The 26,716-nt window shown below is 46.0% G+C and overlaps 1 protein-coding gene across 2 annotated transcripts in view; it reads right to left on the reverse strand.

The window, feature by feature from the left end:
- The window catches only part of LOC138672485 (RNA polymerase-associated protein LEO1-like), a 233,266-nt gene that overhangs the window by 74,293 nt on the left and 132,257 nt on the right, over window positions 1–26,716 (reverse strand). Inside the window, exon 1 of one of the 2 annotated variants that reach the window (XM_069760496.1) lies at window positions 22,543–22,743. The exons of the other annotated variant lie outside the window; for it this stretch is intronic. Coding sequence (XP_069616597.1) covers window positions 22,543–22,585 — 43 coding nt within the window. The 5' untranslated portion in view covers window positions 22,586–22,743. Of the gene's footprint in view, window positions 1–22,542; window positions 22,744–26,716 lie in introns of those variants that run through there. 2 annotated transcript variants of the gene reach the window in all.

A 26,716-nucleotide genomic window follows, 5' to 3' on the forward strand; every position in this document is an offset into this window, starting at 1 on the left:
AAAAGTGCAATCCCACACTTGTTTTTTGTTTGGCTTTTTTTGCTAGGTTCACTAAATGCTAAAAATGACCTGCCATTATGATTCTCCAGGTCAGTACGAGTTCATAGACACCTAACATGACTAGGTTATTTTTTACGTAAGTGGTGAAAAAAAATTCCAAACTTTGCTAAAAAAAATAAAACAATTGCGCCATTTTCTGATACTCGTAGCGTCTCCATTTTTCATGATCTGGGGTCAGTTGAGGGCTTATTTTTTGCGTGCCGAGATGATGTTTTTAGTGATAGCATTTTGGTGCAGATACGTTCTTTTGATCGCCCGTTATTGCATTTTAATGCAATGTTGCGGCGACCAAAAAAACGTAATTCTGGCGTTTCTAATTTTTTTATCGCTACGCCGTTTAGCGATCAGGTTAATGCTTTTTTTTAATTGATAGATCGGGCGATTCTGAGCGCGGCGATACCAAATATGTATAGGTTTGATTTTTTTTTTATTGATTTATTTTGATTGGGGCGAAAGGGGGGTGATTTAAACTTTTATACTTTTTTTATTTTTTTCACATTTTTTTTAAACTTTTTTTTTTTTACTTTTGCCATGCTTCAATAGCCTCCATGGGAGGCTAGAAGCAGGCACAACGCGATCGGCTCTGCTACATAGCAGCGATTAGGGTTGAGCGACCTTGACCTTTTTAGAGTCGAGCCGTGTTTCGCAAAACCCGACTATCTTAGAAGTCGAGTCGAGTGGAATCGGCAGATTATCGCGAAAAGTCGGGTATCGCCCGAAACACGAAACCCAATGCAAGTCAATGGGGGAGCATAGTCGGCAGTGAGTGGAGGCCAGGAAAACACCTACAGTGCCCATTTTAATGGCAAAAACATCCATTCTTTTTACTGAAGCTTGTCAATCGTAATTTAGCTTATAATAATTGGAAGGCATTTGAAATTGGGGGTCATTTGGCTAAAGTTGTGGGGGGTAGGGCTGGTTCAAGTAATTAGTGGGCCCAGGAAATCTGGACCACGTCACGGCAGTGGAGCAGGGAGAGGAAAGTATTTCAACTTTGCAAGTGCTGTGATCCTGAGCAAGCAGGGGGGCCCACTCGTTGGCATTGGCACTGGCACAGGGCCCCTCAAAGTACAGCGGTGTGTTTGCACGGCGGGGGCGCCTCCCACCGGCAGCAACACTTTTGCGTACTATGAGAGGCCCTGTGCCAGTGACGTCGCCAACTAGTATTCCTCCCCCCACCTGATGAAGGAACCTGCACTTTCATCTGCACCTTCCTCTTTGTCCCCGTGTAAGGTGGTATGGTATGCGGGAAGAGGAACCTGACTTTCAGCAGGGTCACAATCTTGCTGTGTAGCGTGCACGGGGAATTTAGCGTTATGGGTCAATGTACCAGCAGACTCATCTATCACTGGCTGGGCAATGGGCAGGATGAGGAGGAAACACAGATATAGGCCCAAAGAATAAAGTTGGCTAAATGCAGTTCAAAATTGGTAACACAGGACTAACCAGGGGGCATTGCAGTGGAGGACAACTGGAATGAGAGGCTGACACAGAGAGTAGGCCCAAATCAGTAAGTAGTCGAAATGCAGTTCAAAATTGGCAACCGTAGTAAACAGGCGGCACAGCTTTGTTCAGTGGAGGAGAACAGCAAGGAGTGGCAGACACCGATAGTAGGCCCCAACCCAACTAGTAGGCCAAATGCAGTCTAACATTAACAACTACTTAACGAGAGCCTGAAAATGGAATTTCAGGACAGGAAACCAGGAGAACAGCAAGGAGTGGTAGACACCGATAGTAGGCCCCAACCCAACTAGTACGCCAAATGCAGTTGTTCCATTTAACCACAATTTAATGAGAGCCTGAAGATAGAAGCTCAGGAAAGGCAACCTGGAGAACACCTTGTAGTGTAACACACCATCTCTCTACACCCCATACCCAATTTGTAGGCCTAATGCAGTGTAGTTTCCAACAACTACTAAACGAGAGCCAGAAGATCGAAGCAATGGAGAGGAAACCTGGGGAACACCTTGGAGTGTAAAACACCGTCTCTCTACACCCCATACCCAATTTGTAGGCCTAATGCAGTGTAGTTTCCAACAACTACTAAACGAGAGCAGGAAGATCGAAGCAATGGAGAGGAAACCTGGGGAACACCTTGGAGTGTAACACACCATCTCTCTACACCCCATACCCAACTAGTAGGCCTAATGCAGTGTAGTTTCCAACAACTACTAAACGAGAGCATTAAGATCGCAGCAATGGCGAGGAAACCTTGGGAACACCTTGGAGTGGAACACACCATCTCTACACCCCAGACCCAACTTGTAGGCCGAATGCAGTGTTGTTTTCAACAACTACTTAAGAAGAGCCTGAAGATCAAAGCTCAGAAAAGGCAACCCGGGGAACACCTTGGAGCGGCAGACACTGGTAGTAGGCTGTAAACCCCAAATTTTGGTCAATGGAGTTTATGAAATATTCCAGGGGTACACAGGCAGCATTGGTGTGGTAAGCGGAGGACAATTTATATTTGGGACTGCAGACAGACTTTGTAGGCTGTCCCCTGTGGACCATGCATCCACAACATTAACCCAGTGCGCCGTAATGGACATCTAACCTTTCGTGGACATGCCTACTGGTCCATGCATCTGTTGTCAGGTGCACCTTTCTACTATTAGATAGCCAGAGAGCATGGACAATGCAGATTTTTACATGATGCTGTAGTGCTGGGATGGCTTTTCTCGCAAAAGAAGTGACGACTGGGTAGCTCTTACCGTGGTACAGCGTAGTCCATCTGGGCTTTATAATTGTAAAATAGAGAAAAAAAATTGGCTGTATGCACTTTAAAATAGGTTACAGGGGTACACGGGCGGCAGTGGTCTGGTCAGTGTAGTAGTAGTAGAAAGAAGGGACCGCAGACAGGCTTCGAAGGCCTAACATAACAAATTGGACAGGCTGTAGGCACTTTTACATTGGTTCCAGGGGTACACGGGCAGCAGTAGACAGGTCAGTGGAGGCCAAGTGGAAGGAGGGACTGCAGACAGGCTTTGAAGGCCTAACATAAAAAAATAGGGCTGTTGGCAATTTAAAATTGGTTCCAGGGGTACACTGGCAGCAGTACAATGGTCAGTGGAGGCCAAGTGGAAGGAGGGACCGCAGACAGGCTTCGAAGGCCTAACATAAAAAAATAGGGCTGTTGGCAATTTAAAATTGGTTCCAGGGGTACACGGGCAGCAGTACAATGGTCAGTTGAGGCCAAGTGGAAGGAGGGACCGCAGACAGGCTTCGAAGGCCTAACATAACAAAAATAGGGGTGCAGGCAATTTAACATTGGTTCCAGGGGTACACGGGCAGCAGTGGTCTGGTCAGTGTAGTAGTAGTAGAAAGAAGGGACCGCAGACAGGCTTCGAAGGCCTAACATAAAAAAATAGGGCTGTTGGCAATTTAAAATTGGTTCCAGGGGTACAAGGGCAGCAGTACAATGGTCAGTGGAGGCCTAGTGGAAGGAGGGACGGCAGACAGGCTTTGAAGGCCTAACATAAAAAAATAGGGCTGTTGGCAATTTAAAATTGGTTCCAGGGGTACACGGGCAGCAGTACAATGGTCAGTGGAGGCCTAGTGGAAGAAGGGACTGCAGACAGGCTTCGAAGGCCTAACATAACAAAAATAGGGGTGCAGGCAATTTAACATTGGTTCCAGGGATACACGGGCAGCAGTGGTCTGGTCAGTGTAGTAGTAGTAGAAAGAAGGGACCGCAGACAGGCTTCGAAGGCCTAACATAACAAAATTGGGCTGTTGGCAATTTAAAATTGGTTCCAGGGGTACACGGGCAGCAGTACAATGGTCAGTGGAGGCCAAGTGGAAGGAGGGACCGCAGACAGGCTTCGAAGGCCTAACATAAAAAAATAGGGCTGTTGGCAATTTAAAATTGGTTCCAGGGGTACAAGGGCAGCAGTACAATGGTCAGTGGAGGCCTAGTGGGAGGAGGGACCGCAGACAGGCTTCGAAGGCCTAACATAAAAAAATAGGGCTGTTGGCAATTTAAAATTGGTTCCAGGGGTACAAGGGCAGCAGTACAATGGTCAGTGGAGGCCTAATGGAAGGAGGGACCGCAGACAGGCTTCGAAGGCCTAACATAACAAAAATGTCAATACAATGGTATTGTCAGTGCCAGGCATTGAAGGATGTCAGCGCATAGACTAAACATTGGTGGAGCTGTGAGAGATAATTTTGCAAGTGGTAGAGCACTGTTTGAGCTGGGGGGGGGGAACTGTCTTGTGGCCGGCGGTACAGGCCCAGGGCCCCTCATATTACAACGGTCTGTCTGACGTTGGGTGCGCACCACCACCGCCAGAGACACTTTATTGTACTATGAGGGACCCAGTGGCAGTGCCGTCGACCAAAAGCAGGCACACCCACCTCTTCAGAAAAAAAACAGCACTCTCACGGGTGCTGGTGCCAAGTGGCGATACCACGGCCCCGTGTGGGGAGTTTGGCCATTTAGGGAGGTGTAAACATGTCGTATGATGGACAATGAGCTGCTGCAAATTACGAGATTGGAAAAGTCATTCATAATAGTCCACAGGCAAGACCTTTTCATAGGAAAGCTAGGTGTCAGCCGGGCAAGGTGGGGCAAAAGATTTCAAAATCCAGTTGTGGTTCATTTTAATGAAGGTTAGATCATCTACATTTTGGGTAGCCAGACGAGTCCTTTTTTCTGTTAGTATTGAACCTGCAGCACTGAATACTCTTTCTGATAGGACACTAGCTGCCGGGCAAGCAAGCTCCTGCAATGCATATTCTGCCAATTCTGGCCAGGTGTCTAATTTGGATGCCCAGTAATCAAATGGGAATGACGGTTGAGGGAGAACGTCGATAAGGGATGAAAAATAGTTTGTAACCATACTGGACAAATGTTGTCTCCTGTCACTTTGATGCTGCAGTACCTGTCCTGTCTGCGGTCATAGCAAAATCACTCCACAACCTGGTCAGAAAACCCCTCTGGCCAACGCCACTTCTGATTTCTGCCTCTCTAACACCTCTGGTCTGCTGGCCCCTGCAGCTCGTGTGAGAACGATCACGGGTGCTGTGTGCAGGGAATGCCAGAAGCAAACGGTCAACAAGAGTTGATTGTTTGGTTGCTAATATTATTTCCAAGTTCTCATGTGGCATTATATTTTGCAATTTGCCTTTATAGCGAGGATCAACGAGGCAGGCCAACCAGTAATCGTCATCGTTCATCATTTTAGTAATGCGTGTGTCCCTTTTGAGGATACGTAAGGCATAATCCGCCATGTGGGCCAAAGTTCCAGTTCTCAAATCTGCGGTTGTGCTCGGTTGAGGGGCAGTTTCAGGCAAATCCACGTCACTTGTGTCCCTCAAAAAACCAGAACCCGGCCTTGCCGCGCCACCAATTTCCAGTGGCCCCGGAAAAGCTTCCTCATTAAAAATATAATCATCTCCATCATCCTCCTCGTCCTCCTCCTCCTCTTCGCCCGCTACCTCGTCCTGTACACTGCCCTGGCCAGACAATGGCTGACTGTCATCAAGGCTTTCCTCTTCCTCAGCTGCAGACGCCTGATCCTTTATGTGCGTCAAACTTTGCATCAGCAGACGCGTTAGGGGGATGCTCATGCTTATTATGGCGTTGTCTGCACTAACCAGCCGTGTGCATTCCTCAAAACACTGAAGGACTTGACACATGTCTTGAATCTTCGACCACTGCACACCTGACAACTCCATGTCTGCCTTCCTACTGCCTGCCCGCGTATGTGTATCCTCCCACAAAAACATAACAGCCCGCCTCTGTTCGCACAGTCTCTGAAGCATGTGCAGTGTTGAGTTCCACCTTGTTGCAACGTCTATGATTAGGCGATGCTGGGGAAGGTTCAAAGACCGCTGATAGGTCTGCATACGGCTGGAGTGTACGGGCGAATGGCGGATATGTGAGCAAAGTCCATGCACTTTGAGGAGCAGGTCGGATAACCCCGGATAACTTTTCAGGAAGCACTGCACCACCAGGTTTAAGGTGTGAGCCAGGCAAGGAATGTGTTTCAGTTGGGAAAGGGAGATGGCAGCCATGAAATTCCTTCCGTTATCACTCACTACCTTGCCTGCCTCAAGATCTACAGTGCCCAGCCACGACTGCGTTTCTTTCTGCAAGAGCTCGGACAGAACTTCCGCGGTGTGTCTGTTGTCGCCCAAACACTTCATAGCCAATACAGCCTGCTGACGTTTGCCAGTAGCTGCCCCATAATGGGAGACCTGGTGTGCAACAGTGGCAGCTGCGGATGGAGTGGTTGTGCGACTGCGGTCTGTGGACGAGCTCTCGCTTCTGCAGGAGGACGAGGAGGAGGAGGAGGAGGGGGTGCGAACGGCTACAGCCAACTGTTTCCTAGACCGTGGGCTAGGCAGAACTGTCCCAAAATTGCTGTCCCCTGTGGACCCTGCATCCACAACATTCACCCAGTGTGCCGTGATGGACACGTAACGTCCCTGGCCATGCCTACTGGTCCATGCATCTGTTGTCAGGTGCACCTTTGTGCTCACAGATTGCCTGAGTGCATGGACGATGCGCTCTTTAACATGCTGGTGGAGGGCTGGGATGGCTTTTCTGGAAAAGAAGTGTCGACTGGGTAGCTCGTAGCGTGGTACAGCGTAGTCCATCAGGGCTTTGAAAGCTTCGCTTTCAACTAACCGGTAGGGCATCATCTCTAACGAGATTAGTCTAGCTATGTGGGCGTTCAAACCCTGTGTACGCGGATGCGAGGCTAAGTACTTCCTTTTTCTAACCATAGTCTCATGTAGGGTGAGCTGGACTGGAGAGCTGGAGATCGTGGAACTAGCGGGGGTGCCGGTGGACATGGCAGACTGAGAGACGGTGGGAGATGGTATTGTTGCCGCCGGTGCCCTAGATGCAGTGTTTCCTACTACGAAACTGGTGATTCCCTGACCCTGACTGCTTTGGCCTGGCAAAGAAACCTGCACAGATACTGCAGGTGGTGCGGAAAATGGTGGCCCTACACTGCCGGAAGGGATGTTGCGTTGATGACTAGCTTCATTGACCGAGGGTGCTACAACCTTAAGGGACGTTTGGTAGTTAGTCCAAGCTTGCAAATGCATGGTGGTTAAATGTCTATGCATGCAACTTGTATTGAGACTTTTCAGATTCTGCCCTCTGCTTAAGGTAGTTGAACATTTTTGACAGATGACTTTGCGCTGATCAATTGGATGTTGTTTAAAAAAAATGCCAGACTGCACTCTTTCTAGCATTGGATCCCTTTTCAGGCATTGCAGACTGAGCTTTAACCGGATGGCCACGCTGTCCTCCAACATGTTTTGGCTTTGCCACGCGTTTTGGGCAAGATACGGGCCCGGCAGATGGAACCTGTTGCGATGTTGATGCCTGCTGCGGCCCCTCCTCCTCCGCTTCAGAACTGCTGCCGCCTGCACCCTGTTCCCCCAATGGCTGCCAATCGTGGTCAACAACTGGGTCATCTATGACCTCCTCTTCTAGCTCGTGCGCAACTCCGTCTGTGTCACCGTGTAAGTCGGTGGGAGAGCGTTCGTGACGGGGCAACATAGTCTCATCAGGGTCTGATTCTTGATCATTACCCTGCGAGGGCAATGTTGTGGTCTGAGTCAAAGGACCAGCATAGTAGTCTGGCTGTGGCTGTGCATCAGTGCACTCCATGTCAGATTCAACTTGTAATGGGCATGGACTGTTAACTGCTTCACTTTCTAAGCCAGGGACGGTATGTGTAAAGAGCTCCATGGAGTAACCCGTTGTGTCGCCTGCTGCATTCTTCTCTGTTGTTGTTTTTGCTGAAGAGGACAAGGAAGCGACTTGTCCCTGACCGTGAACATCCACTAACGACGCGCTGCTTTTACATTTACCAGTTTCACGAGAGGAGGCAAAAGAGCTAGAGGCTGAGTCAGCAAGATAAGCCAAAACTTGCTCTTGCTGCTCCGGCTTTAAAAGCGGTTTTCCTACTCCCAGAAAAGGGAGCGTTCGAGGCCTTGTGTAGCCAGACGACGAACCTGGCTCCACAGCTCCAGACTTAGGTGCAATATTTTTTTTCCCACGACCACCTGATGCTCCACCACTACCACTACCCTCATTACCAGCTGACAATGAACGCCCCCGGCCACGACCTCTTCCACCAGACTTCCTCATTGTTTTAAAAACATAACCAAACTAACGGTATTTGTTGCTGTCACACAACTTACACGGTGAGCTATAACTTCAGTATGATTTAGCTACCCCTTTACAGGTGGGTGAGACCACAACGAAAATCAGGCACAATGTTACACACTCTGTTTTTGGTGGCACCAAATGAGAGAGATGCCACACACGCAGGACTGTCACTGAAGCACAAATGTAAATATTAATCTCCCACTGTTTTTTTTTATTTTATTTTTTTTTTTCAGGGAGACTTTACAAACAAAATAAAATAAAATGATTTTTTCAGGAAGAATTTAGAAACCAAATAACATAAAATGATTTTTCCAATGACAATTTAGAAACCAAATAAAAATAAAAAACAAACAAAAAGGCTTTCTATGCCCCAGTGAGTGAGAGATGCCACACACAGGAGTCAGGAGTGGCACACAAGCCCAGAGGCCAATATTTTTCTCCCAATGATTGATGTAGTGATTTTTTCAGGTAGATTTTGGAACCCAAATCAAGCAAAAAAAATAATAGGCTTTCTATGGCCCACAATTGGAGAGAGAGAGAGAGAGAGAGATGGCACACCCAGGAGTCAAGACTGGCACACAAGCAGAAAGGGCAATATTAATCTCCCACTGATTTTTTTTTTTTTTTTCAGGGAGACTTTAGAAAAAAATAAAATAAAATAAAATGATTTTTTTCAGGAAGAATTTAGAAACCAAATAAAATAAAATGATTTTTTCAGGGAGAATTTAGAAAACAAATAAAACAAAAAATAGGCTTTCTATGGCCCACTGAGTGTGGAGATGACGCACACAGGAGTCAGGAGTGGCACACAAGCCCAGAGGCCAATATTTATCTCCCACTGATTGATTTATTGATTTTTTCAGGTAGAATTTAGAACCCAAATCAACCAAAAAAATAAATAGGCTTTCTATGGCCCACTGAGTGAGAGATGGCACAGACAGGGATGGCACTCTAGCAGAAATGCCAATCTTAATCTCCCACAAAAAAAAAAAAAAAAAGGAACTGTCCTTCAATTACTATCTCCCTGCAGTAATCTCAGCCAGGTATGGCAGGCAGCAATAAGGAGTGGACTGATGCACAAATTAAATCAAAAGTGTGGACAAACAAACAAGATAGCTGTGCAGAAAGGAAGGAACAAGAGGATTTGTGCTTTGAAAAAAGCAGTTGGTTTGCACAGCGGCGTACACACAGCAATGCAGCTATCAGGGAGCCTTCTAGGGCAGCCCAATGAGCTACAGCGCTGAGGGGGAAAAAATGTAGCTTCCACTGTCCCTGCACACCGAAGGTGGTGTTGGACAGTGGAAATCGCTACAGCACAAGCGGTTTGGTGGTTAATGGACCCTGCCTAACGCTATCCCTGCTTCTGACGAAGCGGCAGCAACCTCTCCCTAAGCTCAGATCAGCAGCAGTAAGATGGCGGTCGGCGGGAACGCCCCTTTATAGCCCCTGTGACGCCGCAGACAGCAAGCCAATCACTGTAATGCCCTTCTCTAAGATGGTGGGGACCAGGACCTATGTCATCACGCTGCCCACACTCTGCGTTTACCTTCATTGGCTGAGAAATGGCGCTTTTCGCGTCATTGAAACGCGACTTTGGCGCGAAAGTCGCGTACCGCATGACCGACCACGCACGGGGGTTGGATCGGGTTTCATGAAACCCGACTTTGCCAAAAGTCGGCAACTTTTGAAAATGAACGACCCATTTCGCTCAACCCTAGCAGCGATCTGATTTTCGCTGCTATGTAGCAGAAAATCAGGTGTGCTGTGAGCGCCGACCACAGGGTGGCGCTCACAGCCACCGGCGATCAGTAACCATAGTGGTCTCAAGGACCTCTATGGTTACAATGGAGACGCATCGCCGACCCCCGATCATGTGACGGGGGTCGGCGATGACGCCATTTCCGGCCGCCCGGCCGCATGCGGTAGTTAAATGCCGCTGTCTGCGTTTGACAGCGGCATTTAACTAGTTAATAGGCGCGGGCAGATCGCGATTCTGCTCGCGCCTAATACGGGCACATGTCAGCTGTTCAAAACAGCTGACATGTCCCGGCTTTGATGCGGGCTCACCGCGGAGCCCGCATCAAAGCAGGGGATCTGACCTTGGACGTACTATCCCGTACGGTCAGAAAGGGTTAAAGAAATCAAAGTCTCTTCTGGATTCTTCATAACATGTGTGCTGGCAGCTGAGTTAACCCCTTCATGACCCAGCCTATTTTGACCTTAAAGACCTTGCCATTTTTTGCAATTCTGACCAGTGTCCCTTTATGAGGTAATAACTCAGGAACGCTTCAACGGATCCTAGCGATTCTGAGATTGTTTTTTCGTGACATATTGGGCTTCATGTTAGTGGTAAATTTAGGTCGATAATTTTTGCGTTTATTTGTGAAAAAATTGGAAATTTGGGGAAAATGTTGAAAATTTTACAATTTTCACATTTTGAATTTTTATTCTATTAAACCAGAGAATTATCTGACACAAAATAGTTAATAAATAACATTTCCCACATGTCTACTTTACATCAGCACAATTTTGGAAACCAATTTTTTTTTGCTAGGACGTTATAAGGGTTAAAATTTGACCAGCGATTTCTCATTTTTACAACAAAATTTACAAAACCAATTTTTTTAGGGACCACCTCACATTTGAAGTCAGTTTGAGGGGTCTATATGGCTGAAAATACCCAAAAGTGACACCATTCTAAAAACTGCACCCCGCAAGGTGCTCAAGACCACATTCAAGAAGTTTATTAACCCTTCAGGTGCTTCACAGCAGCAGAAGCAACATGGAAGGAAAAAATGAACATTTAACTTTTTAGTCACAAAAATTATCTTTTAGCAACAATTTGTTTATTTTTCCCAATGGTAAAAGGAGAAACTGGACACTAAAAGTTGTTGTCCAATTTCTCCCGAGTACGCCGATACCTCATATGTGGGGGTAAACCACTGTTTGGGCGCACGGCAGGGCTTGGAAGGGAAGGAGCGCCATTTGACTTTTTGAATGAAAAATTGGCTCCAATCTTTAGCGGACACCATGTCTCGTTTGGAGAGCCCCTGTGTGCCTAAGCATTGGAGCTCCCCCACAAGTGACCCCATTTTGGAAACTAGACCCCCCAAGGAACCTATCTAGATGCATAATGAGCATTTTGTACCCCCAGGTGCTTCACAAAGTGATCCGTAACAATGAAAAAGTTCTTTTTTTTTTCACAAAAATATTTTTTAGCCTCAATTCTTTCATTTTCACATGGGTAACAGGATAAATTGGATCCTAAAATTTATTAGGCAATTTCTCCTGAGTACACTGACACCTCATATGTGGGGGTAAACCACTGTTTCGGCACACGGCAAGGCTCGGAGGGGAAGGAGCGCCATTTGACTTTCTGACATACATAGTGTACGTCAGGTTGGTGTGTAGTGTACATGTGGTGTAGTGTACGTCAGGTTACATAGTTACATAGTTATTAAGGTTGAAGGAAGACTATAAGTCCATCTAATTCAACCCATAGCCTAACCTAACATGCCCTAGCATGTTGATCCAGAGGAAGGCAAAAAAATCCATGTGGCAAAGAGTAAGCTCCATATTGGGAAAAAAAATTCCTTCCCGACTCCACATACGGCAATCAGACTAGTTCCCTGGATCAACGCCCTATCAGGGAATCTAGTGTATATACCCTGTAACATTATACTTTTCCAGAAAGGTATCCAGTCCCCTCTTAAATTTAAGTAATGAATCACTCATTACAACATCATACGGCAGAGAGTTCCATAGTCTCGCTGCTCTTACAGTAAAGAATCCGCGTCTGTTATTATGCTTAAACCTTTTTTCCTCCAAACGCAGAGAATGCCCCTTGTCCCTGTCTCAGGTCTATGATTAAAAAGATCATCAGAAAGGTCTTTATACTGTCCCCTCATATATTAATACATTAAAATAAGATCACCCCTTAGTCTTCGTTTTTCCAAACTAGATAGCCCCAAGTGTAATAACCTATCTTGGTATTGCAGACCCCCCAGTCCTCTAATAACCTTGGTCGCTCTCCTCTGCGCCTGCTCCAGTTCAGCTATGTCTTTCTTATACACTGGAGACCAGAACTGTGCACAGTATTCTAAGTGTGGTCGAACTAGTGACTTGTATAGAGGTAAAATTATGTTCTCCTCATGAGCATCTATGCCTCTTTTAATGCATCCCATTATTTTATTTGCCTTTGTAGCAGCTGCCTGACACTGGCCACTGAATATGAGTTTGTCATCCACCCATACACCCAGGTCTTTTTCATTGATGGTTTTGCCCAGAGTTTTAGAATTAAGCACATAATTATACATCTTATTACTTCTACCCAAGTGCATGACCTTACATTTATCCCCATTAAAGCTCATTTGCCATTTATCAGCCCAAGCTTCTAGTTTACATAAATCATCCTGTAATATAAAATTGTCCTCCTCTGTATTGATTACCCTGCAGAGTTTAGTGTCATCTGCAAATATTGAAATTCTACTCTGAATGCCCCCTACAAGGTCATTAATAAATATGTTAAAAAGAAGAGGGCCCAATACTGACCCCTGTGGTACCCCACTGCTAACCGCTACCCAGTCCGAGTGTGTTCCATTAATAACCACCCTTTGTTTCCTATCCCTGAGCCAGCTCTCAACCCACTCACACATATTTTCCCCTATCCCCATTATTCTCATTTTATGTATCAACCTTTTGTGTGGCACCGTATCAAAAGCTTTTGAAAAGTCCATATACACTACATCCACTGGGTTCCCTTGGTCCAATCCGGAACTTACCTCTTCATAGAAGCTGATCAGATTAGTCTGACATGAACGGTCCCTAGTAAACCCGTGCTGATACTGGGTCATGAGGTTATTCCTCTTCAGATACTCCAGTATAGCATCCCTTAGAATGCCCTCCAGGATTTTACCCACAGTAGAGGTTAAGCTTACTGGCCGATAATTTCCGAGTTCAGTTTTTGTCCCCTTTTTGAATATTGGCACCACATTTGCTATACGCCAGTCCTGTGGTACAGACCCTGTTATTATGGAGTCTTTAAAGATTAAACATAATGGTCTATCAATGACTGTACTTAATTCCTGCAGTACTCGAGGGTGTATCCCATCCGGGCCCGGAGATTTGTCAATTTTAGTGATTTTTAGACGCCGCCGCACTTCCTGCTGGGTTAAGCAGGTGACATTTAATGGGGAATTTTTATCACTAGTCATTTTGTCTGCCATGGGATTTTCTTGTGTAAATACTGATGAAAAAAAGTCATTTAGCATATTGGCTTTTTCCTCATCCTCATCCACCATTTCACCCAGACTATTTTTAAGGGGGCCAACACTATCATTTTTTAGTTTCTTATTATTTATGTAGTTAAAGAATATTTTGGGATTATTTTTACTCTCTCTGGCAATGAGTCTCTCTGTCTCAATCTTTGCTGCCTTGATTTGCTTTTTACAGAATTTATTTATTTTTTTGTATTTATTTAATGCCTCCTCACTACCTACTTCCTTTAATTCTCTAAATGCTTTCTTTTTGTCACTTATTGCGCCCCTTACAGCTCTATTTAGCCATATTGGTTTCCTCCTATTTCTAGTATGTTTATTCCCATACGGTATATACTGTGCACAGGTCCTATCCAGGATGCTAATAAACGTCTCCCATTTTATTTGTGTATTTTTGTGTCTCAGGATATCGTCCCAGTTAATTGCACCAAGATCCTCTCTCATCCGTTGGAAATTTGCCCTCCTGAAGTTTAGTGTCCTTGTAACCCCTCTATTACACATCTTTTTAAAGGATACATGAAAACTTATTATTTTGTGATCGCTATTTCCCAAGTGACCCCCAACCCTTATATTTGATATGCGGTCTGGCCTGTTGGTTAATATTAGGTCTAGCAGTGCCCCCTAGGTTGGTGTGTGTGTGTAAAAAAACTAAACTTTATTATAGTGTGCGTGTGTGTGTATGTGCGAGTGTTTAGTGAAACTTTCTACTGCAGGAGGGGGCTTTCAGGCATGGGGGGCTGATGAGATGCAGGAGCCGGCAGCAGTAAGGGGAGCGGGACATGGGAGCGATCAGCGGGGCACTGGCACGATCAGCGGGGCACGGGGGCGATCAGCGGGGAATGGGGGGCGATCAGTGGGGCAGGAGGGAGCTGTCATGCGAAGGGGCCTGAGGAGATGCAGGAGCTGGCAGCAGCAGGGGGGGGGTGATCACCGGAAGGCAGAAGGGTGCTGTCAGGAGCGGGAAAAAGGAGGGGGCAGTTGAGATGTAGGAGCCTGCAGCAGTAAAGGGTGATCACTGGGCAGGGGGTGATTTCTGGGGCGTGGGAGGGAGTGGAGGTCGGGGGGACCGGAAGGCGGGGGGGGGATTGGACGGTGGGGGGAGCAGGAGGCAGAAGGTGGGAGTACCGGAAGGCAGACAGGCGGCGATCAGTGCAGCAGGAGCTATCCTGTTGTGAATTCTGTGGCTGAATTCACTCCTGTGGTCACAAGTGGTACTGCAGCTTCTGAGCTTACTCCCTCAGGTGTTCTGGTGAGCTCGTTAGCTGCTTCGTTATTTAACTCCACCTGATTCTGTTTTCCTTGCTCCTTGTCAATGTTCCAGTGTTGGATCTGAGCTTCTGGATCTTTCCTGTGGCCTGCTGCTCTGCTTAGATAAGTGCTTCTTGCTGTTTGTGCTATATTTTCTGTCCAGCTTGTCTATTTGTTTTGCTGGAAGCTCTGAGACGCAAAGGGTGTACCGCCGTGCCGTTAGTTCGGCACGGTGGGTCTTTTTGCCCCCTTTGCGTGGTTTTTTGCTTTAGGGTTTTTTGTAGACTGCAAAGTTCTCTTTGCTATCCTCGCTCTATCTAGAATATCGGGCCTCACTTTGCTGAATCTATTTCATCCCTACGTTTTGTCTTTTCATCTTACTCACAGTCATTATATGTGGGGGGCTGCCTTTTCCTTTGGGGTATTTCTCTGAGGCAAGCCAGGCTTGTTTTTCTATCTTCAGGCTAGTCAGTTTCTCAGGCTGTGCCGAGTTGCATAGGTAGCGTCAGGCGCAATCCACAGCTGCCTTTAGTTGTGTTTAGGATAGGTTCAGGTATTGCGGTCTACAGAGATTCCACGTCTCAGAGCTCGTTCTATTGTTTTTGGGTTATTGTCAGATCACTGTATGTACTCTGATTGCTGGCACACTGTGTCACTGGATTGCCTTCATAACAGTACAAGGAGCCTATACTAATGATTCTCAATAGAGGGAAAAAAGAAGTTCTGACATAATTTTTTTTTCTCTGCTCTGTGTTCAGTCTTTTTTTTCCCCTAGACATTTGGGTGCTTCAGGACACAGCTGTGGACATGGATTTTCAGGGTCTGTGCTCTTCAATGGATAATCTCGTTATAAATGTACAAAAGATTCAAGATACTATTGATCAGAAATCTATGCTAGAACCAAGAATTCCTATTCCTGATTTGTTTTTTGGTGATAGAACTAAGTTTCTGAGCTTCAAAAATAATTGTAAGCTATTTCTAGCCTTGAAACCTCATTATTCTGGTAATCCAGTTCAACAGGTTTTGATTATTATTTCTTTTTTGCGCGGCGACCCTCAGGACTGGGCATTTTCTCTTGCGCCAGGAGACCCTGCATTGAGTAGTGTCGATGCGTTTTTCCTGGCGCTCGGATTACTGTACGATGAGCCTAATTCAGTGGATCAGGCTGAGAAAAATTTGCTGGCTTTGTGCCAGGGTCAGGATGATATAGAAGTATATTGTCAGAAATTTAGGAAGTGGTCAGTACTCACTCAGTGGAATGAATCTGCGCTGGCAGCTTTGTTCAGAAAGGGTCTCTCTGAGGCTCTTAAGGATGTCATGGTGGGTTTTCCTATGCCTGCTGGTTTGAATGAGTCTATGTCTTTGGCCATTCAGATCGGTCGACGCTTGCGTGAGCGTAAATCTGTGCGCCATTTGGCGGTATTGCCTGAGATTAAACCTGAGCCTATGCAGTGCGATAGGACTATGACCAGAGTTGAACGGCAAGAACACAGACGTCTGAATGGGCTGTGTTTCTACTGTGGTGATTCCACTCATGCTATTTCTGATTGTCCTAAGCGCACTAAGCGGTTCGCTAGGTCTGCCGTCATTGGTACTGTACAGTCCAAATTCCTTCTGTCCGTTACCTTGATATGCTCCTTGTCATCGTATTCTGTCATGGCGTTTGTGGATTCAGGCGCTGCCCTGAATCTGATGGATTTGGATTATGCTAAACGTTGTGGGTTTTTCTTGGAGCCTTTGCGGTGTCCTATTCCGTTGAGAGGAATTGATGCTACACCTTTGGCCAAGAATAAACCTCAGTACTGGGCCCAGCTGACCATGTGCATGGCTCCTGCACATCAGGAAGTTATTCGCTTTCTAGTGCTACATAATCTGCATGATGTGGTCGTATTGGGGTTGCCATGGCTGCAAACCCATAATCCAGTATTGGATTGGAACTCTATGTCGGTATCCAGCTGGGGTTGTCAGGGGGTACATGGTGATGTTCCATTTTTGTCAATTTCGTCATCCACTCCTTCTGAGATCCCAGAGTTCTTGTCTGATTATCAGGATGTATTTGAGGAGCCCAAGTCCGATGCCCTACCTCCGCATAGGGATTGTGATTGTGCTATCAATTTGATTCCTGGTAGTAAATTCCCTAAAGGTCGATTATTTAATTTATCCGTGCCTGAACACGCCGCTATGCGCAGTTATGTGAAGGAATCCCTGGAGAAGGGACATATTCGCCCATCGTCATCACCACTGGGAGCAGGGTTCTTTTTTGTAGCCAAGAAGGATGGTTCACTGAGACCGTGTATTGATTACCGCCTTCTGAATAAGATCACTGTTAAATTTCAGTATCCCTTGCCATTGTTATCTGACTTGTTTGCTCGGATTAAGGGGGCCAGTTGGTTCACTAAGATAGATCTTCGTGGTGCGTATAATCTGGTGAGAATAAAGCAAGGAGATGAATGGAAAACTGCATTTAATACGCCCGAGGGTCATTTTGAGTATCTAGTGATGCCGTTCGGACTTGCCAATGCTCCATCTGTGTTTCAGTCTTTTATGCATGACATTTTCCGTGAGTATCTGGATAAATTCCTGATTGTTTACTTGGATGACATTTTGATCTTCTCAGATGATTGGGAGTCTCATGTTAAGCAGGTCAGAATGGTTTTTCAGGTCCTGCGTGCTAATTCTTTGTTTGTGAAGGGATCAAAGTGTCTCTTTGGTGTGCAGAAAGTTTCATTTTTGGGGTTCATCTTTTCCCCTTCTACTATCGAGATGGATCCGGTGAAGGTCCAAGCCATCCAGGATTGGACTCAGCCGACATCTCTGAAAAGTCTGCAAAAGTTCCTGGGCTTTGCTAATTTTTATCGTCGCTTCATCTGTAATTTTTCTAGCATTGCCAAACCATTGACCGATTTGACCAAGAAGGGTGCTGATTTGATTAATTGGTCTTCTGCTGCTGTTGAGGCTTTTTGGGAGTTGAAGCATCGTTTTTGTTCTGCCCCTGTGTTGTGTCAGCCAGATGTTTCTCTTCCCTTCCAGGTCGAGGTTGATGCTTCTGAGATTGGTGCAGGGGCGGTTTTGTCACAGAGAGGTTCTGGTTGCTCAGTGATGAAACCATGTGCATTCTTTTCCAGGAAGTTTTCGGCCGCTGAGCGTAATTATGATGTGGGCAACCGAGAGTTGCTGGCCATGAAGTGGGCATTCGAGGAGTGGCGCCATTGGCTTGAAGGAGCTAAGCATCGCGTGGTGGTATTGACTGATCATAAGAACTTGACTTATCTCGAGTCTGCCAAGCGCTTGAATCCTAGACAGGCCCGTTGGTCGTTATTTTTTGCCCGCTTCGACTTTGTGATTTCGTATCTTCCGGGCTCTAAAAATGTGAAGGCGGATGCTCTGTCTAGGAGTTTTGTGCCCGACTCCCCGGGGTTATCTGAGCCGGCGGGTATTCTCAAGGAAGGTGTCATTGTGTCTGCTATCTTCCCTGATTTGCGGAGGGTGCTGCAAAAATTTCAGGCGAACAAACCTGATCGTTTTCCAGCGGAGAAACTGTTCGTCCCTGATAGGTGGACTATTAAAGTTATCTCTGAACTTCATTGTTCGGTGTTGGCTGGTCATCCTGGAATCTTTGGTACCAGAGAGTTAGTGGCTAGATCCTTCTGGTGGCCATCTCTGTCACGGGATGTACGTACTTTTGTGCAGTCCTGTGGGATTTGTGCTAGGGCTAAGCCCTCCTGTTCTCGTGCCAGTGGGTTGCTTTTGCCCTTGCCGGTCCCAAAGAGGCCTTGGACACATATTTCGATGGATTTCATTTCTGACCTTCCCATTTCTCAAAAGATGTCAGTCATTTGGGTGGTCTGTGATCGCTTTTCTAAAATGGTCCATCTGGTGCCCTTGGTTAAATTGCCTTCCTCCTCTGATTTGGTGCCTTTATTCTTCCAGCATGTGGTTCGTTTGCATGGCATTCCTGAGAATATTGTTTCTGACAGAGGTTCCCAGTTTGTTTCAAGGTTTTGGCGAGCCTTTTGTGGTAGGATGGGCATTGACCTATCTTTTTCCTCAGCTTTCCATCCTCAGACTAATGGCCAGACCGAACGAACCAATCAGACCTTGGAAACATATCTGAGATGTTTTGTTTCTGCTGACCAGGATGATTGGGTGTCCTTTTTACCGTTGGCTGAGTTCGCCCTTAATAATCGGGCCAGCTCGGCTACCTTGGTTTCTCCATTTTTCTGCAATTCTGGGTTCCACCCTCGTTTCTCTTCAGGACAGGTTGAGTCTTCGGACTGTCCTGGTGTGGATTCTGTGGTGGACAGGTTGCAGCAGATCTGGACTCAGGTAGTGGACAATTTGACCTTGTCCCAGGAGAAGGCTCAGCTTTTCGCTAATCGCAGACGCCGTGTGGGTCCCCGACTTCGTGTTGGGGATCTGGTTTGGTTATCTTCTCGTCATATTCCTATGAAGGTTTCCTCTCCTAAATTTAAACCTCGTTTTATTGGTCCGTATAAGATTTCTGAGGTTCTCAATCCTGTGTCTTTTCGTCTGACCCTCCCAGACTCCTTTTCCATACATAATGTATTCCATAGGTCGTTGTTGCGGAGATACGTGGCACCTATGGTTCCATCTGTTGAGCCTCCTGCCCCGGTTTTGGTGGAGGGGGAATTGGAGTATATTGTGGAGAAAATTTTGGATTCTCGTGTTTCTAGACGGAAACTCCAGTATCTGGTTAAATGGAAGGGTTATGCTCAGGAAGATAATTCCTGGGTTTTTGCCTCTGATGTCCATGCTCCCGATCTTGTTCGTGCCTTTCATGTGGCTCATCCTGGTCGGCCTGGGGGCTCTGGTGAGGGTTCGGTGACCCCTCCTCAAGGGGGGGTACTGTTGTGAATTCTGTGGCTGAATTCACTCCTGTGGTCACAAGTGGTACTGCAGCTTCTGAGCTTACTCCCTCAGGTGTTCTGGTGAGCTCGTTAGCTGCTTCGTTATTTAACTCCACCTGATTCTGTTTTCCTTGCTCCTTGTCAATGTTCCAGTGTTGGATCTGAGCTTCTGGATCTTTCCTGTGGCCTGCTGCTCTGCTTAGATAAGTGCTTCTTGCTGTTTGTGCTATATTTTCTGTCCAGCTTGTCTATTTGTTTTGCTGGAAGCTCTGAGACGCAAAGGGTGTACCGGCGTGCCGTTAGTTCGGCACGGTGGGTCTTTTTGCCCCCTTTGCGTGGTTTTTTTGCTTTAGGGTTTTTTGTAGACTGCAAAGTTCTCTTTGCTATCCTCGCTCTATCTAGAATATCGGGCCTCACTTTGCTGAATCTATTTCATCCCTACGTTTTGTCTTTTCATCTTACTCACAGTCATTATATGTGGGGGGCTGCCTTTTCCTTTGGGGTATTTCTCTGAGGCAAGCCAGGCTTGTTTTTCTATCTTCAGGCTAGTCAGTTTCTCAGGCTGTGCCGAGTTGCATAGGTAGCGTCAGGCGCAATCCACAGCTGCCTTTAGTTGTGTTTAGGATAGGTTCAGGTATTGCGGTCTACAGAGATTCCACGTCTCAGAGCTCGTTCTATTGTTTTTGGGTTATTGTCAGATCACTGTATGTGCTCTGATTGCTGGCACACTGTGTCACTGGATTGCCTTCATAACACTATCCTATATCTCATCTGGTTGCGCAGTCCTATATCTCATCTGTGTACGCGGTCCTATATCTCATCTGTGTACGCAGTCCTATATCTCATCTGTGTACGCAGTCCTATATCTCATCTGTGTACACAGTCCTCTATCTCATCTGTGTATGCAGTTCTACATCTCATCTGTGTACACTGTCCTATATCTCATCTGTGTACTCGGTCCTATATCTCATCAGTGTACACAGTCCTCTATCTCATCTGTGTACGTGGTCCTATATCTCATCTGTGTACGCAGTCCTCTATCTCATCTGTGTACGCAGTCCTCTATCTCATCTGTGTATGCAGTTCTACATCTCATCTGTGTACGCTGTCCTATATCTCATCTGTGTACGCTGTCCTATATCTCATCTGTGTACACAGTCCTATATCTCATCAGTGTACACAGTCCTCTATCTCATATGTGTACGTGGTCCTATATCTCATCAGTGTACGCAGTTCTACATCTCATCTGTGTACGCGGTCCTACATCTCATCTGTGTACGCGGTCCTATATCTCATCTGTGTACGCTGTCCTATATCTCATCCGTGTACGCTGTCCTATATCTCATCTGTGTACGCAGTCCTATATCTAATCTGTGTACGCAGTCCTATATCTCATCTGTGTACGCGGTCCTATATCTCATCTGTGTACGCTGTCCTATATCTCATCTGTGTACACAGTCCTATATCTCATCTGTGTACGCAGTCCTATATCTTATCTGTGTACGCAGTCCTATATCTCATCTGTGTACGCAGTCCTATATCTCATCCGTGTACGCTGTCCTATATCTCATCCGTGTACGCGGTCCTATATCTCATCCGTGTACGCAGTCCTATATCTTATCTGTGTACGCAGTCATATATCTCATCTGTGTACGCTGTCCTATATCTCATCTGTGTACGCAGTCCTATATCTCATCTGTGTACGCAGTCCTATATCTAATCTGTGTACGCAGTCCTATATCTCATCTGTGTACGCGGTCCTATATCTCATCTGTGTACGCTGTCCTATATCTCATCTGTGTACACAGTCCTATATCTCATCTGTGTACGCAGTCCTATATCTCATCTGTGTACGCAGTCCTATATCTCATCTGTGTACACAGTCCTATATCTCATCTTTTTTACGCAGTCATATATCTCATCTGTGTACGCAGTCCTATATCTCATCTGTGTACGATGTCCTATATCTCATCTGTGTACGCTGTCCTATATCTCATCTGTGTACGCTGTCCTATATCTCATCTGTGTGCGCGGTCCTATATCTCATCTGTGTACGCTGTCCTATATCTCATCTGTGTACACAGTCCTATATCTCATCTGTGTACGTGACCCTCGACTATGAAACAAATATCCAAAGGTAGAAATATTTCTTGATGCTTCACAATAGGAAACAGCATGAATATTATTTAGTGTGCAATGAATGGTGGCCCTGACCACGAGCTGCGGTTATAACCGTCCTTTATTCCAGCGTACATGTCCGGAGGAGCGGTGAGGGGAGTGCGGCATCTCTGTACTGTACGCTGGATTAGTAGACGGTGATAACTGCAGCTCGTGGTCAGGGGCACCTTCCATTGTCATCTGCTGAAAAAATCAACAACCGTGAACAGCACCATAGATTACAAAGGGAACGTGTTCTATCTGTGGAAAAAAAAATACATGCAGCACAGAGGTGTGAATGAGGAAGTTTCTCCGTCTGGTTCACACTGCGCTAGCAGCAGCCCGTTCAGCACCTACGCTAACGGGCTGCTGTAATGCAAGTGCCGACGTTTGCATTACGCTAGCGCACATAGCGCATCCTCTAGCTCTATCTGCGCTATCAGTGACCGACCCGGAAACGCTGCAGCCCGCGTCTCGGGTCCATCACTCAATGACGGCACATCCCTAGGGCACGCCCATTGTGGGCGTGCGCTAGCGATGCGTCCGACATTGCTTTCAATGCCGGCATTAACGGACTACGTTACACCGCGTTATGGCGCGGTGTAACGTAGTCCGTTTAACGGATCACCATAACGCAGTGTGAACCGAAACCAACAAAGTGGAGAAGTAATGGATACAGCCGGATATTCCTCATCGTCTGCCCCAACCAAAGAGCGGATCGTTAATTTACTGATCAGATGGAAACGATCCACACAGGACCCCGTACACACAGCACATACAGAGCACAGGATGGACGTACCTGAGGAATAAACGGCCGTCAGCCCGAGGATCCTGAGAGCCATCACCGTGTCGTCTTCCCAAACATTCACTGTTAGAGACGACAGATCACAGCCGGGAACAGATCTACCTCGGGTTCTGCTTCCTGGAATTGATGTGATCCGCTGCTGCGCTTAACACAGATGTTATAGTTTTGTTTATAAAGTACTGAGCCAAACTTCAGGTATCATCAATCTAATGTGGCTCCAGATATAATTAGCTTCTTGTTATCACACGCCTGGAGACGTCCTCCCCGTCCCGAATACCTTTTTGGTCACACCTCATTTATTCACCTTGTACTTTTCCCATCATATTCCTACTAATAGACGGACGATGTGTCTGGCAGATAAGATGATCTCTGATAGAAAGAAGGATGAACTGAGGCCAAAAATTGATGTTTTGTGCTCGGTTTACCCCAATGAGCTCAATGCCTCTGTCTGATCTCTGCGGATTCTTTCAGGAATTGTCTGCAGCGGTCACCTGTCACCATCGCCACAAAAAAAAGTCATGGGATCAACAGGGATGTGGTGGGCGAGTATGACTGGAGCTGATCTGCAGCACCCGGGAGCGGCCACTACAGTGTGTGGAGCTGTGAGGTTCTGCCCCGTCCACTGCTTACACCTGGACTCCGCGGGAGCTGGTAACGGCTGATGGATGGGGGTGCGGGGTGTGAGACCCTCACCGGTCTATAACTAATCACCTATTCCAAGGTTTATACATCAAAAAGGCAGAATCGTCTCCCAGGTTGTTAACTGAAATGGATCCTTATGAACAGGCGCCATATTGTCGGTATTCTGTACGTATGTATTACTAGATGGTAGCCTGATTCTAACGTATTGGGTATTCTAGAATATGTATGTAGTTTATTTATGAAGATTTTACAATAATACATTGAATACACAGGATTCGGTCGGCCGCGACCAATTAGTGAAGCGTGGTTCAAATCCCGAGCCAATTCGCGGCCGGACTGCGCTTGTCGCTGATTGTCTGCGGCCGGCCACGTAGTAAATAGCAAAGGCCCGTACTATATTGCCCAGTCACGTAGTATATTGCCCAGTTACGTAGTATATTGCCCAGCCCCGTACTATATTGCGCAGTCACGTAGTATATTGCCCAGCCACGTAGTATATTGCTCAGCCACGTAGTATATTGCCCAGCCACGTAGTATATTGCCCAGTCACGTAGTATATTGCCCAGCCACGTAGTACATTGCCCAGTCACGTAGTATATTGCCCAGTCACGTAGTATATTGCCCAGCCACATAGTATATTGCCCAGCCACGTAGTATATTGCCCAGCCCCGTACTATATTGCCCAGTCACGTAGTATATTGCCCAGTCACGTAGTATATTGCACAGTCACGTAGTATATTGCCCAGTCACGTAATATATTGCCCAGCCACATAGTATATTGCCCAACCACGTAGTATCTTGTCCAGCAATGTAGTATATTGCCCAGCCACATAGTATATAGCAGAGCCACGTAGTATATAACACAGCCCATGGAGTATATAGCACAGCCCATGGAGTATATAGCACAGCCACATAGTATATAACACAAGAAACACCTACAAAATACGGAAGCCAATGCCAGATATCCAAATAAAGTTTAACAAAATATCTTTATTAAATAATAAAAATTTAAAAATTACACAAAACCGGAGATACATATGCAAAAACATAGTACCGCCATATACAGGATAATAGTATTAACAAGACATATATACAGAAATCCACATACTAATAGTTGATTTAGTTAAGTAACATATCAAACTGACATCAAAGTCTGAAAAAAAGACGCAAAGAATCACAATCTTAATCCTTATAACCAAGGTAAAAAACCTTTACATAAATATCCTGGATAAATTAGCCAAAAGTGCAGTGCTTATATAGGGATAATACAAAAACTGCTTAGTGCCATATCAATGATTGCAATAGTGCAAATAAGTTTATATATCCCAGACTGTTATGATCATACCACTACTGCCATAGCCATACTGATATAAAGACTATCAAAGGGTAAAGTGCAAATGCTCCATAAATAAGCGCCTAAATGTCAAACTATAGTAGAAAAAAGTAAATACATAACCTGTACAGTCATGGCCAAAATTTTTGAGAATGACACCAAAATTATATTTTCACATGATCTGCTGCCCTCTGGTTTTTATTAGTGTGTGTCTGATGTTTATATCACATACAGAAATATAATTGCAATCATATTATGAGTAGTGTTGAGCGATACCGTCCGATACTTGAAAGTATCGGTATCAGATAGTATCGGCCGATACCCGAAAAGTATCGGATATCGCCGATACCGATACCCGATACCAATACAAGTCAATGGGACACCAAGTATCGGAAGGTATCCTGATGGTTCCCAGGGTCTGAAGGAGAGGAAACTCTCCTTCAGGCCCTGGGATCCATGTTAATGTGTAAAATAAAGAATTAAAATAAAAAATATTGATATAATTACCTCTCCGGAGGCCCCTGGACATCACCGCTGGTAACCGGCAGCCTTCTTTGTTTAAAATGAGCGCGTTTAAGACCTGAGAATGACGTCGCGGCTTCTGATTGGTCGCGTGCCGCTCATGTGACCGCCACGCGACCAATCAGAAGCCGCAACATCATTCTCAGGTCCTAAATTCCTAGAATGAGGAGTTTAGTGCCTGAGAATGACGTCGCGGCTTGTGATTGGTCGCGTGGCGGTCACATGAGCGGCACGCGACCAATCAGAAGCCGTGACGTCATGGAAGTCCCTAAACGCGCTCATTTTAAACAAAGAAGGCTGCCGGTTACCCGCGGTGATGTCCAGGGGCCTCCGGAGAGGTAAGTATATCAATATTTTTTATTTTAATTCTTTATTTTACACATTACTATGGATCCGATACCGATACCCGATACCACAAAAGTATCGGAACTCGGTATCGGAATTCCGATACCGCAAGTATCGGCCGATACCAGATACTTGCAGTATCGGAATGCTCAACACTAATTATGAGTACCAATAGGTTATATTGACAGTTAGAATGAGTTAATGCAGCAAGTCAATATTTGCAGTGTTGACCCTTCTTCTTCAAGACCTCTGCAATTCTCCCTGGCATGCTCTCAAGCAACTTATGGACCAAATCCTGACTGATAGCAGTCCATTCTTGCATAATCAATGCTTGCATTTTGCCAGAATTTGTTGGTTTTTGTTTGTCCACCCGTCTCTTGATGATTGACCACAAGTTCTCAATGGGATTAAGATCTGGGGAGTTTCCAGACCATGGACCCAAAATCTCTATGTTTTGTTCCATGAGCCATTTAGTTATCACCTTTGCTTTATGGCAAGGTGCTCCATCATGCTGGAAAAGGCATTGTTGGGCGCCAAACTGCTCTTGGACGGTTGGGAGAAGTTGCTCTTGGAGGACATTCTGGTACCATTCTTTATTCATGGCTGTGTTTTTAGGCCGATTCCCTTGGCTGAGAAGCAACCCCACACATGAATGGTTTCAGGATGCTTTACAGTTGGCATGAGACAAGACTGGTGGTATCGCTCACCTCTTCTTCTCCGAATAAGTTGTTTTCCAGATGTCCCAAACAATTGAAAAGGGGATTCATCAGAGAAAATGACTTTGCCCCAGTCCTCAGCAGTCCATTCCCTGTACCTTTTGCAGAATATCAGTCGGTCCCTGATGTTTTTTCTGGAGAGAAGTGGCTTCTTTGCTGCCCTCCTTGAAACCAGGCCTTGCTCACAGAGTCTCCGCCTCACAGTGCGTGCAGAAGCACTCACACCAGCCTGCTGCCATTCCTGAGCAAGCTCGGCACTGCTGGTAGTCCGATCCCGCAGCTGAAACAGTTTGAAGATACGGTCCTGGCGCTTGCTGGTCTTTCTTGGGCGCCCTGGAGCCATTTTGACAACAATGGAAGCTCTCTCCTTGAAGTTCTTGATGATGCAATAGATTGTTGACTGAGGTGCAATCTTTGTAGCTGCGATATTCTTCCCTGTTGGGCCATTTTTGTGCAGTGCAATGATGGCTGCACGTGTTTCTTTAGAGATAACCATGGTTGTTATGAAAGGTAATTCAGTACCACAATGGACATAGAGGTCAGCGCACATACAGTGACCTGGCAATAACCCAAAAAACAAGAACGAGCTCTGAAACGTGGGAACTCTGTT

Source organism: Ranitomeya imitator, chromosome 3 (genome assembly GCF_032444005.1).
Source record: "Ranitomeya imitator isolate aRanImi1 chromosome 3, aRanImi1.pri, whole genome shotgun sequence".
NCBI lineage: Eukaryota > Metazoa > Chordata > Amphibia > Anura > Dendrobatidae > Ranitomeya > Ranitomeya imitator.